The sequence below is a fragment of the Mustela putorius genome, unplaced genomic scaffold (genome assembly GCF_011764305.1).
Source record: "Mustela putorius furo isolate JIRA1106 unplaced genomic scaffold, ASM1176430v1.1 tig00003846_pilon_pilon_pilon, whole genome shotgun sequence".
NCBI classification, from domain to species: domain Eukaryota; kingdom Metazoa; phylum Chordata; class Mammalia; order Carnivora; family Mustelidae; genus Mustela; species Mustela putorius.
The window spans coordinates 22,834,528-22,853,466 of NW_025421999.1; the positions used below are offsets into that span (position 1 = coordinate 22,834,528).

General features: G+C 37.8%; 1 protein-coding gene across 5 annotated transcripts in view; it reads right to left on the reverse strand.

The window, feature by feature from the left end:
- PREX2 (phosphatidylinositol-3,4,5-trisphosphate dependent Rac exchange factor 2) overlaps positions 1–18,939 on the reverse strand; it is a 347,111-nt gene that overhangs the window by 220,979 nt on the left and 107,193 nt on the right. For all 5 annotated transcript variants that reach the window (XM_045063234.1, XM_045063231.1, XM_045063230.1 and 2 more), the window contains 3 exons: positions 12,084–12,233; positions 9,645–9,789; positions 5,006–5,106 (listed from right to left, as the gene is read on the reverse strand). In XM_045063234.1, coding sequence (XP_044919169.1) covers positions 5,006–5,106; positions 9,645–9,789; positions 12,084–12,233 — 396 coding nt within the window. The remainder of the gene's footprint in view (positions 1–5,005; positions 5,107–9,644; positions 9,790–12,083; positions 12,234–18,939) is intronic.

The following is an 18,939-nucleotide window of genomic DNA, read 5'->3' on the forward strand; positions in this document are numbered from 1 at the left end:
TCTCCTACTCCTAGTTCAGGGGAATCTGTACTAGTTAATTTTGGGCACTTAAAGAAGTGATTACTTTTAGCAACAAAAATTCTGTATCCCAAATCTGACATTACAACTGATCAAATCCTGAAACAATAAAACTACAGGACACTAAAATCAAACTGACAAATAGAACGATACTAATAGAGAGTAGTTAGTGCTTTATCAGAAAAGGAGTTAATTGGGTTATAAATATCATTGTTCAAAGAGATTTAAGTTCTTATAAGTTAAGTAATCAAAAAAGTTTTTGCATTTGAAATTTCAAAATAATTTTTTTTAAAGATTTTTATTTATTTATTTGACAGACAGAGATCACAAGTAGGCAGAGAGGCAGGCAGAGAGAGAGAGGGAAGCAGGCTCCCTGCTGAGCAGAGAGCCCGATGAGGGACTCGATCCCAGGATCCTGGGATCATGACCTGAGCCGAAGGCAGAGGCTTTAACCCACTGAGCCACCCAGGCATCCCTCAAAATAAATTTTGATCCAGAATTTATCTCTTTACTTCCTTTTCAAAATTGTATTGGAGAAAAGGGATATCTGAAGTTGGAGGATAAGTTGATTAGGACTGAAACTCTCCCATTCTGATATCCCTTACCGAAAAAATCTTATGTTTTTTTTTTTGTTTTTTTTTTTTTTTTCTTTTTAAAGGAAGGCAACCGGGGTGACTGTGTGGCTCAGTCGTTAAGCATCTGTCTTTGGCTCAGGTCATGATCCCAGCGTCCTGGGATCAAGCCCCTCATTGGGCTTCCTGCTTGGCAGGAAGCCTGTTTCTCCCTCTCCCACTGCCCCTGTTTGTGTTCCCTCTCACTGTCTCTCTCTTTGTTAAATAAATAAATACGATCTTTTAAAAAATAATAAATAAAGGAAGGCAATTAAAAAATACAGTGAGAAACATCTTAACAATAAATAAGGGTGGTTCTCTCTCCATGTAACTCTCTGATTCCTTCAAAAGCTTTTAGCAGTTATAAACTGAAGAACAGGTCAGACCAAAAGACTATTCATGAAGATACTTAACAAATATTATTTAAACTCTGCTTTGTACTAACTTACAATTGACTTGTAAATGTTTGGCTAGCTACTCATGATTTCAGGGAAAGTCATAACAGTTTTGACATTGTAAGTCAGTGTAATGTCACCCATAATAGTTATGTTTTTGGTTTTCAGATCCCAATGCACTATGCAAATAAGTGACTAGTTCTCATATAATTTTTAGGTCACCTGTTATGAAATATAAAAGCAAGAGTAGAAGTGGGGCTTGAAAATAACCTAATATCCCTTTCAAAGGACATCCTCTTCCCCACGCCCTGACTCTTCTCAGCTCTGGAAATACAATTTTTGTAATTAACTTTTATCTATTACAAGGTACCTCATATCAAAAAGGAAAATATCATAACAAACTTAGCGTGTAGGTCTTTCTAAATACAGTAAGCAATCCCATACAAGTACCAAAAGTCACATTTTTTAAAATACTCTTTTAAATAATTTAAATAACAGAATCAATTGTTGACAGCTTTAAAATCTCTTTTATTTCTAACTCATAATAGTTTGAAATCACTCAAATTAACAATAGAAGTTAGGAAAACCTCTACTGAAATGTTAAAAGTCAGTTTTATGTTTGAAGTGGCGGGGGTGTGGGAGATTAGGGTACCAGGTGGTGGGTATTATAGAGGACATGGATTGCATGGAGCACTGGGTGTGGTGAAAAAATAATGAATACTGTTTTTCTGAAAATAAAAAAATTGAAAAAATTTTTTAAAAAGTCAGTTTTATGACTATTATATGCTGATATCACTATAAAACATCGACAAGTTTATATAATGATTACTCTGGCTTTAATATAATTCCCTAGATTTTATATTGACCTGAGAGCTATACCTCAGTAGCAGACATTGGATTGTTGTTTACCAAATTGGTTTAGCTTTTATTTTCCCTGGGCATGAACCTACACTACATTTCTAAGTTTTTCTTGCAATAAGGAGTGGCCACGGAACTGAGTTGCATCTAACGACATGCACACAAAAGTAAGGCAAAACATGGAGTGTACAGGCCCATTTAAAACAAACAAACCAAAAACACCACCACTCTTTCAAAATGACCATTAAGAGCCCTGCATTGAAGGTAGGTGAGCCTCTCCCAGGACTAAAAGCCTGGTGCCTCCAACGTCCTCCACCAGTGACTGAATTTTACCTGAGTGAAAAAATAGCTTCTAGAATGGAAGCCACGGTACTGAGGTTTAAATCTGTTAGAGCAGCTATTATTAACCAATACAGTTTTCCTTCTCAGTGTTCCCAACAAAAAGGTAATTATCCCATCCTGGTGGATTTCTACCTTTCTGAAAGGAAGTATGTCCACACCAGGATTGTTTGATGAATAAGGTAAAAAGATAGGTTTAAACTATTAGGCCATAAGAAATAAAGGCCATAACATGATAATTTTACACTAGGTAGCATAATATCTTACACACAGAATGGAGGAGAGAGTCAGTAAGGAAAGGAATAAACAAATAGTTCATAAATAGATTTTCCCTTCTTTGCTCTACTGGTAAGACAGTTCCTGGAAGTATGTAGCCTAAATGAGAAAGGAATCACCTGATTTCTGAAGGTCTATGATTGTATGTAAAACCTCTTAATAGTCCACCTACTTGAGCTTCAGTAGACTGCAGGACAAAACACAACATATTCCCTTCTTGACCCAAATATTCATCTGGGCTTGGGGTTAGAAGAAAGGAACGAGAAGCAGCCAAGTGGAAAGTCATCTAACTCAACATCTTTTCATTTTTACTTATGAGTTTTTGGATGATGTGTTTTAACACACTAGATGCTATGTGGTGTGTTTTCGCAATGCTAAAGAATCAAGAACAAAATCACCTACAATTTATCACTACTATCATTTATTTACTAACAATATAATTACTCCTTTATTCATTCACTGAGCAAATATTTATTGAGCACCTACATGTGATGGGCACTCCAGTATCCTGTTCCTATAGTACTTCTATTTTGATGGGGCGCCAGAATCAATATGGGAGGTAAAGAGAGAAATAATAAATAAACAAATAAAATAGCATGATAATTTTAGAGAGTGCTAAGTTCATGAAGAAAATTTCAAAAATTAAAAACACAGTTTATGGTAATAGGATGAGATTCTAAAAGAGTGTCACTGAAGACATGAGTCATGAACACTGCGACTCTTGTCATTTCATTCACTGCCATCCCTCCAGCACGTAGAAAGGTCCCTGGTATATACTAGGAATTAATAAATAATAGTTGAATGAGAATTGCAAGAGCAAAGATCCTAAATGCAGAGTTATCCCAGAGTTAAGGAAGAGACAGAAAACCACAGGGGCCACAAAATAATGAGCTGGGTACAACATTATTTGCCAACTCACAGAGGAAGTCAGGAGCCCTATTATGTGGGGTCTTGTGGGCCATGGTAAGAGATCTGGACCATAGTAAGTAAGAGGTTCCACACTTTTCTTTGAGTGTAATGGGATGCCAGTAGATGATTATAAGCAGGGGAATGCTTTGATCTTACATTTGTTTTAAAATGTCTCCAGCTGTTTCCTGGAGGCTGTGTCATAGGGATGGTGGACAAAAGCAGGAGCAAGGAAGGAGAAGTTGTAACTGGGAAGAAGGTGGGATCTGGAAGTGACAGAAGTGGTCTGATTAGCGATCTATTTTGATGGAAGAATTCACAGGGAACCCAGGACGGTGAGGAAAAACTGGGAGAATCTAGTTCAGTTTCATCCCACTCTAATTGAAAAAAAAAAAAGAAAAGAACATTGAAGTAGCTTAGCCAAATACCTATGTTTATTCATAATTCCCTCTTTTTCTCCTCTCCCACATTCTGCATTAGAAATTCTTCACACTTTACTTCTCAGTCCCATTATCACTGCTTTCTTCCTTCTTTTTTACAGATCTCCTCAGGAAACTGGTGCTCTCTTGAAATGATTCCCATGATTGTATACACTGAGCTTTACACATACATTTTCAACCTCTTGCTGGGTGTTCCCCTGTGGATGTCTTATAACGAACCTGACAAAACCCCTTTATCCTCTCCCACCCTGCTCCTTCTCCTGAATAGTCATCCCTGTCAACCAGACAGAAATCTCACAGTAACCTGATCTTGCTCTTCACTCCTCATCTCCCACATCCAACAGTTTTCAAACAGGCTGCTTCAGCTTCACCAAAGTCTCCCAGATGGGCCACTGTCATCACGCCCTAGTACATAGCCATCATCCTCCTACTGCAGGGAAAGACGGGGGCTGCATGATGGATGGGGCTCACCCACAGTGTCTCCAACATCTCCACTCCACATTCCACATTGCTGCACCTAAACATTCTGAAAGCCATGTTCTGGCCACTTTTTTGCTTAAAAGTGTCCGTCATCTCCTCATCTCCTTCAGAATAAACCCAACATATTACAGCCAGGGAATTAAGATCTTATGGGATCAGATGTGCCTACCTCTCCCACCAAACCCTTCCTCTCCAGGATATTCATCTATGAAGTAGACTGTCTTGCCTCGTGAGAGTTTGTGCTGGTTCCTAAGAGGCCGCCATGAGCTACCCCACTCCCATGCCTCAGGGAAGGACATCCTTCTTCCCTTCTGCTCTGTCAGAGTTCTACTCATTTTAAATGCCTTACATGAGGCCCTTTCCCTCATAATGCAGCCCCAAATACTCCAGTTAGAACTTGCCATGTCTTCCTCCACTATTCCAGGTAAATACTTACCTGTATTTCTAATTTTTGCCTGTTTCATAGCCATTCACATTAAAATTAGCAAATATATCACCATAAACCCATACTCTACAAAATTCCCAGAACTGCAGTTCTATATATATTAGGTATTTGAAATGTTAAAAATACATAAGCATCCTATAATGTAGACATTTACTATAAGCCAGATTGGTAAACGGAATCAAGATGCTTCCAACTGGTGGCCAAAGAGAATAACTTAGTAATTAATAAAATAATTACCATGGTGGATGATTCCATTTTCTAATAATGCTTGTCCCAAGTGTACACCTTCCTCAGGCCTGTGAATCTCTCCAATGTCCAAGAGCCATGACACAAATTCACTGCAATAGAAATCCAGTGAAACAGTTAAAGGGTTTTCCCACCCCTGCCTCCCCAAGAAGACTATTTCTACCTTGCTTTCATCAAGCAGCCTTGGAAGGAGTCTCAGATATAAAGAATTACTTGCAGTGAGTTTCAGATTGCATTTTTTCACATATGCAAAGCCCCAAATTATTTAAACTTTACCCTATTCTAGAAAACCCATACCCATTCATTTTTACCTAAACCATATATAATACCTATTCAACTTACTGAGACCTCTAATAAACACAAAGGGAAAATTTTAGAGTAGTTTTAACTGTAAAGAGAATATAGCAAGATCCTAAAGATAGCAAACAGACAAAATAGACAGAATAATAATGACTTAATATAAGAGATAGACTGTCTGGAATATGGCTTTCCAGGCAAAGAAAACAGTGTGTTTGAACTCTAAGAAGGCAAACCCAAAAAATCTGCACACCCCATATGGTAGATGGAATTCTAAACGTGTTCTCTTACCCCACTATCAAGAATCCCATCCCTTGGTTTTGTAACCAAATCCTAATCTAGGTAGTGGTATGAATGGATTTTGTATATGAAACTAAAATTCAAGTCAGTTGACCTCAAAATATGTAAATTATTCAAGTGAGCTTGACCCAGTCAGTTGAACACTTTGAAGCAAAGAGTTTTCTCAGGCTGGTGGCATAAAAGTAAGAGAAAAATTAAAAGCACAAGAAAGATTCAGTGAGCCACTGCTGCCTTTGAAGATAGAGGGGCCACGTACCAAGGAACACAGGCAGATTCTGAGTGGTCCCGGCCAACAGCCAGCACAGAAGTAGGACTTATTCTTACAATCACGGGGGACTGAATTCTGTCAACTACCTGAATGTGCTTGCAAGTGAATTTTTCCTCAGACCCTTAAGATAAGGCCAGCCACAGCTCAGCCCTTGATTTAGGCCTTGAATTTGACCTTGTGAGACCCTAAGCAGACAGCCGAGCATTGCTCACCTCAACTTCTTTCTGACGTATAGAATTATGAGCTAATGAATAGGTGTTGTTTCAAGGCACTAGGTGTGTTGTTAGTTATTCTGCAGCAATATAAAATTAGTACACACCAATAGTTTTACTATAGTGTTTTCAAATTTTGAAGTTATTTAGTGGGGCACATGGCTGGCTCAGTTGGTTGTTTTGGCTCAGGTCATGATCTCGGGGTCCTGGGATCAGTCACACCTCCAGCTCTCTGCTCGGCAGGGAGTCTGCTTCTCCCTCTCCCTCTGCCCCTCCCGATGCTTGTGCTCTCTCTCTCTCTCTCTCCTCTCAGATAATACATAAAACCTTTATAAATAAATAAATAAGGTTTTTAATAAATCCATTCTTGTATTTAAATGTCATCTGGGGGGTGGGGGTGGGAGGACCTGGGTGGCTTAGTTGCTTAAGCATCTGCCTTTGGCTCAGGTCATGTTCCTGGAGTCTGGGAATCGAGCCTCACATTGGGTTCCCTGCTCATTGGGACATCTGTTTCTACCTTTGTCCCTCCCGCCTGTTGTGCTCTCTCTCTCTGATTCTCCCTCTCTCTCAAATAAGTAAATAAAATCTTTAGGAAAGAATAAACTGTCATCCAAAAGGAATATTCCAGCACAAAACCACCCTTCAGAACTGTCTACCACATCCTTCTGCTGAGGCTGTGAAAGGCCAGGGAGGATGCACAAACCACATCTTTTACCACTTTGGGGTGGAGAGAGGACCCCCACAGCACAGATAAGTAGGATGATATTTTATAGGAGAGCACAAGCTTGGTACTGCTTTTCTGGCCACGTGGTATCATTAAAAGAACACTAAATAGAGAAACATTTTACAATAAAATATTTTATTGTGCTCATATTATAAAAATATAACATTTGAAATTTTACATAAAGTAATGGATACATTTTAGAACGATTTCAACATTGTGCAGAGCTCAGAGAAGCCAAGCTATAGAAGGTGTCAGGAAATTACCTTTCCATTTATTTCAAAACCAAAAGCAACACCTATGGCTAAAATCAAATAACCGAGGGGCATGAAATTCTAAAAATGGATATCTAGTCTAAAAAGTACATTTTAAGGCAGAAGAAGTTGTTAAAGCTATTCAAAAGAAAGAAAATTAAAAAAGAAGTAAAACTTCAGTTTTTTCTTCAATAGCACAAAAATAATAACACCAACTCCAGGGATGCCTGGATAGTTCAGTCGGTTAAGCATCTGCCTTTGGCTCAGGTCATGATCTCAGGGTCCTGAGATCAAGCACCAAATTGGGCTCTGCATTCAGCAAAAAGTCTGCTTGTCCCTTTCCCTCTGCTCCCCACTCTCTCTCTCTCTCAAATAAATAAGTAAAATCTTGGGGGAAAAAAAGTGTATCAACTCCACAGTGCTGTCACAGGATTAAATGAGCTGATGAATGTCAGGAGCTCAGCACAGTGTCTGGCACATTTTGAGCACTTATGAAACGTCAGTGGTTGACAAATGGGTTGAGCTGGTTGGTACATAGCGAAAGCATCATTCTCTGCTCTGATGTCAGCAGATTCCTGAATATGCCAAATTAAAATGAGGAAAAGAACACACTGTAAGTATTGCTATTAAATAGGAGCATAGGGGAAGGAAAGAGAGGATTAAGAAAGGAAGTTATTGGGTGGCTTTATCCTGGGACCTACAGAAATCACAAGATCCCATTAACACTCTGTGACAGGATCCTGATCCAGTCAAAAACAATCTCAAACTTGGTCTATAATTAGTAACTAGTAACTAAGCTAGTGTGCTGTTATGGAAAAAGCCACAATGTACACAACTAAAATTTACCAAGTCTCTCCTGTGTATCAGGCACTGTGGAGAACGCTCACATATCATTGTAACTAACTAACTAACTAACTTGGCCGTGTAAGATCGTGTTAACTCTTTTTTTATTTATTATTTTTATTAACATATAATGTATTATTTGCCCCAGGAGTACAGGTATGTGAATCATCAGGCTTACACATTTCACATCACTCATCACAGCACAAGCCCTCCCCAGTGCCCATCACCCAGCCACCCTCTCCACACTCCAACCACTGTGTTAACTCTTTAGTTAACAAGACTCCTGTTCCTTTAATTAGGAAAACTTGACCCTGGGTCAGCCTTGGAGCTCTGTGTCCCTGGAACCTGATGGAGGCAGGGCGTCTGCTGGGTTACCAGGCAGCATTGCTCATGGCCAAAATGACTCCTGATGGCTAAATGGAATATGAATACATTCTTGGTGAGAAGCTATAGCTTGAAGTGACTCCTATAAACAGCCATGTCCCTCTCAGAACCCTGGAAGTTATGCCCCAGAGGTGGTTCAAAAAATTGGATCTTCTTTGCAACATGGGGTTTCTAAGCCAAGGTGGGCTCCCCTCCACTCTTTCTCTCCCACAAGAGCCGTCAGCTGGGGGCCTACCAAGGACAGCAACAGCAGCTTGCTAGCAGCCAAGTGCTCTGCTGTGTGAGGACCCCAGACCCTGAAGAAGGGACCCCATGCTGCCCTGCAGGCCAGGGTTTCCTGACTTATATTCTTCTAACTGGGTTAGGAGCTGGTGTGGCCTATGGCTGTTTTATGGTATTTGCATAACTTATCAAGAAGACATTCTGGTAGGCATTACAGGTAAGCACTATAATCATCTTCATGTTTAGAGAGGAAAAAGACATTTAAACATCCCACATCGCTCAACTAGCCAGAGGCAGGATCAGATTTGCATGGAGACAGTCTGACTGTGAAGTGTGGGCTTTGAACTACCACTCCAGTCTCCTACAGAGTTGACACTGGCTGTAGGAAGGTGGGCATGGTAAACTCCCTGACTGCTGGTTTCTGAATCCTTAAAAAATATAAAGATTATAAATGCAAAGTATGCATCTGAGGATTAGAAATATATGGAAACAGCCAGCACAGGGCATGCCTTAAGGCAGCTGCCCTTCCCTTTGGTCCTGCACACTTCACCCGGCAGGGATTTCCACGTGCAGCTGCCAGCAGACCCCAGAGGACTGACAGCGGGTCTAGGCTCAAAACCCAGGCAACCTCTCCGCCTGTTGCTCTGCGCCAGTGACCTTGCAGGACACTCTTTTTCAGATTCTTCATCGATGGTCCTTCAACCTGAGCCCCGGTGTCAAAGTGCTGATTTGTCTCAGATTTAGACTCTGTGTGTTACATTCTTTGGTTCTCTGACTTGTAGGCCCTTTAACCACATCCTTGCTAGACGTCATCCCCCTTCAGTGAACCTGCCGCCTGCCATCCCTGCCTGAACCCGGTGTCTGCTTCATTCTCAGAACACCATACATCTGAAATTGTTGACGTCAGGGACGGACAGATAGATGTCTAAAGTTTTCCATGATATCGGACTCTAGGTCCATTCCTTCACCTCACTATCATCCAGGAAATGTTGACAGTAAAAAGATATTCAAAAATGCCCAGAGGAATTTTTTTTTTTTTAAGAAAAACAAATCATTGAAGGAAGGGTAGTTGATACATGACATAGTGAAAATATGAAAGAAATCCATGCAACCAGACTATGGACCTTACCTTCCAAGGAAGCATTTAGGGAATGTGGTCAGTTTTCTTTTTCTGTCTTTGATCAGATTCCCTTGTTTGCACATCATCTTGTAGAGTTTCTCGCCCTGTTCGGAGATCATTACCCAGGTGTCTTGCTCCATTCCTAATTTTAAGCCTATCAAAAAGGAAACCAAGGACAGGTAACTGAAAAAGTCTCCTCACTCACTCTTGCCTGCATGAAACCAAAATTTATTGCACATCAAGCATGGGCAGGGGGTTGCAGATACAGAGCTCTCTACTACAGGGCACCTGGGTTGCTCAGTCGGTTAAGTGCCTGCCTTCGGCTCAGGTCATGGTCTCAGGGTCCTGGGATGGAGTCCTGAATCAAGCCCCCTGCTTAGCAGGGAGTCTGCTTCTCTCTCTCCCTCTGCCCCTCCCCATGTGCATTAGTGTTCTCTCTCTCTCTCTTTCTCACATAAATAAATAAATGAAACCTTAAAAAAAACAAACAAACCTGAATTTGGAGCATAGGGGAAAGAAGGAGAAGGGGTCAAAGGGAAGTTAATGGGTGCCTTTATCATGAGACCTACATAAATCACAAGATTTCTGTGATTTTTATTTTCAGTCTTCTAACTACAAATTTTTTACTAGAATTTTTATTTTTTACAATGGAGGAGGAATTACCATTTGTCAGTAACAGAATAATATTTATTAAGAATAGAGCCTGTTAACATAAACAAATTAATAGAACATGCTTGTTTGCTTGCTTTGCTTTCCTCCTTTTTCACTTCCTTCTTTCCCTCCTTCCTTTTTCACTTCAGATTTATCTATATGCATAGCTATTCTGAAAAAAAATAAAGGTTCAACTTGATGAAACATTTATTTTACCTTTGAAATGATTTGCTATGTTATTTGAACTGATTGCTCAATTCAACAAAACTTAAAGAATCAGCTATGTATTCATAATCTTTGTTTTAAACTTTTCTAACAGGTTCTCCATCCCAGATCAATCAAAGGAGTTAAGTATTTGAAATGCTTTGGAAATTCTCAAACAAATGTGTACTATGAATATTTTAATAGAAGTAGAAGCTTTGCATGTTCTTCAAGGGAAAATTTCTGAAGGTGGAAGAAAGGGTTCTTTGTGTCCTGAAATTTCATCAGCAATGAGATATTTTGCTCCTAAATCTCTAGGAAAAAGGGATAAACACTGCTTTTTGTCTTATCAGTTATTTGGTAAAGAAATTAGTAGTAACAAAAGCATTTCTGTTTCCTAGCTGAATTGCAGAAATGTGCTTAATTGCAGATAAACTTCACATAACTGAATATTGACAGATCAAGTACCTTTTGCAAATCTTGCTAAAAACGTGAAGCAATTTTGAGCCAGTCCTCCTCATATGAACACACTCCTTATTGGGCTGCATTATATTCAATGACATTATAACAATTTTAAAATGTTAATGTATATCCAGAGTGCTTTATTCTAGAATTAGGATACTAACGTATTTGGTCTAGAAATGTTCAATGTACTGTTAAAGATATAACTGTTGAAGGCCCTACAGCACTGCATTGTACTACTGAAGTCTGTCTCTTACAGGAAAACTACATAATGATGTTTTTGAAATAGCAAGAATAAAGTGCAAAGAAAACTGAACAAATTTTCAAGCAAATGAAATTATTTGTGTAGACTGAACGTTTGCATGCCTCCCAGATTCATATGTTGAAACCTAACACTCAACGTGATGGTATTAGGAGGTAAGGCGTGTGGGACGTGATTAGGTCATGAGGCTAGAGTCCTCATGAATGGGATTGGGATTAAAGGCCCTATAAATAAGACACAGAGAGATCTCTTGCCCCTCTACCATATGAGGACACAGTGAGAAAATGGCCATCTATGAACTGGGAAATTGCTGTCACGAGACACTGAATCTGGGACTCCTGGCCTCCAGAAGAGTGAGCTACAAATTTCTATTGTTTGTAAGTCACCTGGTCTGGGGTATTTGTTATAGTGGCCTCGACAGACTAAGATACTATTTAAAAGACACTGCTGGCCACAATATATTATTTTACTAACTATTCAACATTTTTATTTTCTTTTAGTAATAATATTAGAAGTATTCAAAATGGGGGCGCTTGGGTGGCTCAGTGGGTTAAAGCCTCTGCCTTCAGCTCAGGTCATGATCTTAGCGTCCTGGGATCGAGTCCTGCATCAGGCTCCCTGCTCAGTGGAAAGCCTGCTTCTCCCTCTCCCTCTGCCTGCTGTTCCTGCTGCTTGTGCTTTCTCTCTTTTTTGCTGTGTTAAATAAATAAAAATTTTTTAAAAAAGTATTTTATCATGAGCCTTACATTACATGGGAAATCTAAATGAACATCATATGCTTTTTTCCTTTCTCGTAACTTCTGCCCATTATCTTCTTTCTTGCTAAGTTAGAATCTTCATAAAGTATAATAGTGCCCAATTCATACACCCACCTTTTCGCCGTTCTCTTTCTTTCAAAATAGCTTCAAACCATTCATGTTTCTCCTCGGGTGTTTTTGCCATACACACAAACCATTTATTTTTTGCTGTGTTATGTATCTTCCATCCATTGACAACAATGTGTCCACTGCTATGGAAGTCAGCTGGAAATTAATGGGTAAAGTTGAACAACAAATATAATATTATATCAATATAACCATTCAATTCATAACAGTTCCAGGATCACTGAATTCTTAAAAGTATCTTTGCTTTATATGTGTAAATGAAGAACATAAAAACCAAAAAAATTATGTGTTTATATGTTAAATGCAATCAGTACTCAGGAATGGAACATTCTAACTCATAACATTATTATATTACATGAAATCGAACATCTGAACTAATTAACATTCCTTTCCTCTATGTCCAAAAATGTTGTTAAAGTCCCTAAAGTAATAAAAGAAGAACTTTTAAAAGAATTTTCATCTCAATAATCAAATATCCAAAGTGTCATGTTCATTTTGTCTTTTAATATTTGAAATATTATTGAAATATTATTCTAGGTTTCAAAAGCAAACAATACTGCCACAGAACAATTCTCAGCTGTTTAATGAACCCTGCAGTAAGAATCAGAACAAATGAAGGGAACATACCAAGAGTACATTTACCTAATCTTCAATAAATGGGAAAGATACAAATGCCAATCCATTATCATTGCTCATGGTTGAAAAATACACACTGTGTAAAACCACATCATTCCATATAACTGGCACGAATAGAAACAAAAAAAAAAATTTGAGTATGAATTCACATTGTATTTTTCTAGTTCTCACCATAATTTTGGCTATACTATCATGCTAGATTTGAAAATGTCAACAGGAACCCCTCTATGGCAGTTTTCTGTCTAATAACAACAGGTAGAGAATAGTGATGTTACTTGTATCCAGCCTTTACTGGCATGACAGCCTGCAAAGCAAAGATCCAGAATGAAAAAACATATGACAAAGACCCGAGTCAGCACCTGTACCAATTTAAAGTGACAATTTTCATTCATCTCCTGGAGAGTCACTAAACAGTAATGGTGGGTAGACAGGAGGTGAGCCACAAAATGGTAAGGGTGGTTTAGAGAAATAACGTGGTCGCACTGTGCTATTTTTTGTTTCTTTAGGTTTTCTCAAATGGCCCATTTTATTTGGTGAGTTCTAAGTAGAGGCAGGCATGGTTGGCACTCATTCTCCTAAAATCTTGTCCCCATTATCTTTTTAGCTCCCAAATCACCATACAGTATCGTTGATCAGATTAACTATTCCAAAAACACATTTTCAAATGATTCTGTATAGTTCGGGGTCTTCAAAAATTCCAAATTATCTGAGTCAAAATAGACTGATATTAGATGTTAGTCTATTATACACACACACACACGCACACACATATGTATACATATACACCATAATCCCATTAATAATAACAATTTCTGATAAAATAGGGAATCAAACTATCAGAAAATTTCCCCCATCAGGAAATAACAGTCTGTTTTTAACAAACTATAGAAATGATCCCTGAAAGTATAGTCTTAACAGTCTGTTTTTAAAAGGAATTTTTACCTTTTCCTTCTTACCCTTACATATTTAATTCATATTCGTATCCTATACAAAGTAGCAGCACCTAGTAATACATGTCAGATAGGTATCAATGGCTTTAATGCCTTGTTACCTCCTACAAAAAAATCACTAAGTGAGAAATCATGATAAATTGGTGGGGAAAAAAGATCAAATTATACATGTCTACACACCCTCCTCCACAAATGTGTCACCTTACAGGACTAGTATCACAAACAAGCATCAGTTTTTCAGACGCGGGATCCCCCTTCCACAATCAGACCGAGATTAGTTGAGTGAAGCCAGCACTGCTTCTGAAAAGATCCCACAGTCCCACTAGTGCTACTCCACTTTTTTTTTTTAAGATTTTATTTATTTATTTGGCAGAGAGAGATCACAAGTAGACAGAGAGGCAGGCAGAGAGAGAAAGGGAAGCAGGTTCCCTGCTGAGCAGAGAGCCCGATGTGGGGCTCGATCCCAGGACCCTGACTGAGATCATGACCTGAGCTGAAGGTAGTGGCTTAACCCACTGAGCCACCCAGGTGCCCTAGTGCTACTCCACTTTTAATCTTACTCCAGGTAAAGAAAATCACAAGAACCACACACAACGTGCAGTGATAAAATATTGGACTTACTTTAAAATGAACATAATGTATTCTTCCCATAGAATAACTGAGGAAACACAAGTTCATGTGCCAGGCTGATGCTCTTGACCCTGCATATCGAATGTCCTGGGCCAGTCACCCCTGTAAGCTGGGTCTTCCATCTTTCCCTTCCTCCCTGGACAATTGATCCTGGCCTTGCTCTCTCCACACCCTGCTGACTCTTCCTTCAATATTTCATCAGGCCATTCCTTACTTCAAAAGCCTTTGGTAGCTCACCAATGAACCAAGTGAAAACATGGAAGCTTGCTTTTGTGCTTCTCCTTAAACTAACCCCACCCTATCGAACAATGCCATTTTTCACTGCGTTATTCTGTGGCCCTGCCACCCTTTGTGGCTTTCTTCCTTGTCCTGTGAATACTTACCTGTTCTGCAGGCTGACACGCCCATCAAGCTACCCAGCAACTGCTCTCTGCCTCAAGCAACTCTTTCTTTCCTTTATAGTGTACCCAGATCCTTCATGAAGCCTTGCCTAACCATTACAACCCATGCATTCAGACTTCCCTTGGAAAATAAATGATTAAACTCAGAACTAGACAAGTCAGGTTGCCTGGGTGGCAGTGGGTTAAACCGCTGCCTTCAGCTCAGGTCGTGATCTCAGGTTCCTGGGTTCAAGCCCCGCATCAGGCTCTCTGCTCTGCAGGGAGCCCGCTTCCCTCTCTCTCTCTTTGCCTGCCTCTCTGCCTACTTGTGATCTCTCTGTGTCAAATAAATAAATAAAATCTTAAAAAAAAAAAAAAGAATTAGACAACTCAGCATGAGATTGCATGTGGCTATTGCTTCATGAACAGAAAGTGAGACTGTTAACTGTCTGTTAACAATCTGCCAAGGCAAGTAATAGGTTAATTGTTGCACCAATGTAATATTTTGAAAGAATAGATTATATCACCTAATAATTTAAATTGGAAAGACAGGAGATGCCTGGGGGGCTCAGTTGGTTAGGTGTCTGCCTTCAGCTCAGGTCATGATCCCGGGGTTCTGGTATCCAGCCCACATCAGGCTCCCTGCCCAGCGGGGAGCCTGCTTCTCCTTCTGCCACTCACCCTGCTCATTTTCTCTCTCCCTCTCCCTCTCTCTCTCTCGCTTGCTCTCTCAAATAGATAAAATCTTTATAAATAAATAAATAAATAAATTGAAAGGATAATGTTCCTTTTTAAAGTTTATGTGCTAGCCACTTTCACTAATTTTAAAAATCATAAATAATTTTAAACATATGTGTAAACATGAATGTATATATACATACAACAGGCCTCAAAATGTATAAATATCACAATGATATCCATTTCCAAATTACCACTTATTTCAAAATAAGAATTAGTGATATAAAAATGGCTTCATAATTTGAATCACAGCACATTCTTTAATAACTTCATTCTAAAAAATAAATTTGAATTCAACTTATTTATTAAGAACAGTAACATACAGAGCATGGAAGGGGTGTGTGTGTGGCTCAATCGGTTAAGCATCTGCCTTCAGCTCAGGTCATGATCCGAGTCCTGGGATCCAGCCCCATTAGCCCATGTCAGGTTCCCTGCTCAGTAGGGAGTCTGTGTCTCCCTCTGACCCTCTCCTCCATGCTCTCTCTCTCCCTCTCCCTTTCTTTAATAAATGAAATCCTAAAACAAACAAACAAACAAAACATGGAAAAGCCCAACAATGCTTTTCCTTAGTAGAAATTTAAAAATATTTTTTAATGAAAGAATAATTTATTAATGCGAAATGCAGGAATTTGCAAACTTCAATGGATCTAAAATATAATTCTACAGGAGGTGTTGAAAAGGAATGGAATTAAAATTGTCATTCATTAAGTGTAGAATATCCAAACCGAACAGTCTCCAGGCACCAATGTTTTTTCCAAAAAGAGAAAAATCCAAGGGGCATTCCTGAACAACTCACTAATTACTTTGAAGCTATACAGTTTGCAAATTCCTCACTTTTAATTCAGCATAGTTTTACATAATGAGATGAGGTTTTTCTAAAACTGATACTACTATAACTCTCAGTGGAAATACTGGTATCTTTTCAATATTGTGAGTTTTAATGAGATGGAAGCTAGCCAAGTACTGTATACTCAAGCTAGGAAACATAAGAAACTGCCAAAAAATATTATTCAAAACATCAAGAAACTGATATCTAAACATTGTATTTAACTCTTATCCTAATGATCAATGGTGTAAATGCATAAATTTCTAAGAGAAATTTTAAAAATCACAATTTACTCACATTATGAATAATTAATGCTGAAAAAAATTACTTTTGGAATAAATCTTCAATTCTATCAAATAACATAAGAAGATTTTCTGGCATCCAAAATCATTTGACATTATTTATGGCAAAAAAAAATTTTTTTAAAGGTTGTAACAGATTTTTCCTTTTAAAACTAGAAGTAACTCCACTGACCTTTTTTACAATTCCCAAGAACACTCCTTTAAATTAATAACATTGAAAATTTAAGTGTATTAGGAAGGAACTAATATATCTTGGTAGTCTTTTCAACACTGTAAAGTTATGTTACTTTTTTATTAGGAAAGTATTCAATAGCGCTTATACTACAGTAGTATGGTTGTTAAGGTAATTATGGTTTGTCTATTTTGTTGATTAAGTAACAATAAATTTATGTTATATGGATGATAAGACATGAAGATAAAGATGACTACAATTCAAAAAATGATTCTACTTAACTGAAAAGAGGATACAAAACTACAGAGTTCATGTTTTTAAGCATTTTAAAAATCTAAGCATGAAAAGAAAATGGAAATATTTTAAAATTCTCATTTACTTCTTTTTAGGTGATGAAATTATCTAATATTTTCAATTTATTTCTCTGTTATTTCCAAATTTTCTCTAATAAGCAAAATTTAATTTAAAAAACTCAATGTGTTTAATATCTTTAAATGGTCTAAAATATTTATATTGAAAATGACATCTGAAATATTTCCCTAAAAATATCAATTCACACTAAAGAAGACCTTAAAGAATAAAAAATTTCCATCTTATTCAATTCAATTCCATCAAATCAATTCAAATTTGACCATTGTATTGAAATTTGTGGTTTGCTACTACAGATCACATTTTCTAAAGGTCACCATTTTGCCCTCTATCCAACTACACAAATAAACTAGTTCTTAAAGAGAATATACATGACCTGTTGTTACTTTCCTGAATGAATTTCTAAGCATATACTACGAAAATTACCAAGGAAGTTAATTGCAGAAAGTTCAACAGCTTTCCTACTTAGGTCTTAAGTTGGATACTTTTTATGCATCATGTTCAAACTAATATCTCAGAAAGAATCTTCAAAGAATAATTACATTAGAATTAACCAAAATGAGAATTTGGTCTAGAGAATGATGGAACAGAAATTTGGAGACAAACTCAAGTTTATGGCTACCATCTTCCTTCAACATAAGCAGTAATGGATAACATGGATATATGAAAACAAACAAATTTTCACATTTCTACATGTCATATCATTATTGCATTAATCCGTTGTATTCTGAGATATAACTGATGTAATTCAATTCATAAAACATTATAAGTGAAAATATAATCAAGTTTATATTTCAAAAGATTTAAATAGTTATACACTGGCTAAAAGCTTAGTCTCATTCCAAATGCAATTATTTCTTCTGCAAGTTTTGAGCTAAATCAATGCAATCAGTGTCTGTTAGAGTCCTTTACTTAGAAAAGTATTTTCCTTATACCTAGAGTATGCAAAAATACCTAGTATTTTTATAATATATTCAAATAGATGGGGGAACATTTAAACTTTTCATCAAAAGTTTTGAGCATGCTTAAAAATATACCTTGATTAATCAATTTGTATTATTTACAGCAGAACATGGTATACTCATTGTTTGTTTTGGGTTTTGGCAATGAGCAGATGAGCCTGAGAGTGTTTGCCATCCCTCATGTAACTTATCCAGGGTCCAAGGGTGGAAGGGACTTGGCATATGGACATTGGTTAGCTCATCAGAGCTCCCATTCATAGAGTTTAAAGTAAGAACACTTAAAACCTGAGCTCATCAAAAGAAATGGAGATTTTGTGATGGAAGTGACCAAGAAAACAAAAAAGGAAAAAGCTGGCATAGCACACAGATCATTTCTTAGAAGAAACAAACAACAAAAGTTCATCTCTATATACTGATGCCTTATTTCTTCACCGCTCTCCAGTTGGTCCCCATAGATTTAAAATCTATATGGAACCTCTGCTCCATATTTCTCAAGGCATGCTATGGTCACCAAGGAAACCTCACTCCAGTCCCAGCTTCATAATAAAGAGCTGGGTAAATTTGGACATGACTTCAATGTGGCTTCATTTCCATCATCTGATATTCAAGATCCTATTCATCTTCAGAAATTCTATTTTTGAAATTCAAGTCCTGGCTGAGGATATATACTTATCCTAAGGACCTAGTGGTCACACTTACAAGAAAACAAAATTTTCTTTGCAGGAAGCAAATGGGAGGTATCCAGCTGCAGCCTAAAATTTCTTTAACTTGTAACAACTATCTGTAGTCAGATTCATGCTGTGTATATACGTTTAAGGGCAAATTAAGGCCTTAACTGTGTGCTACAAAGTGTAATTAAATTCTTCATCATATTTCAAC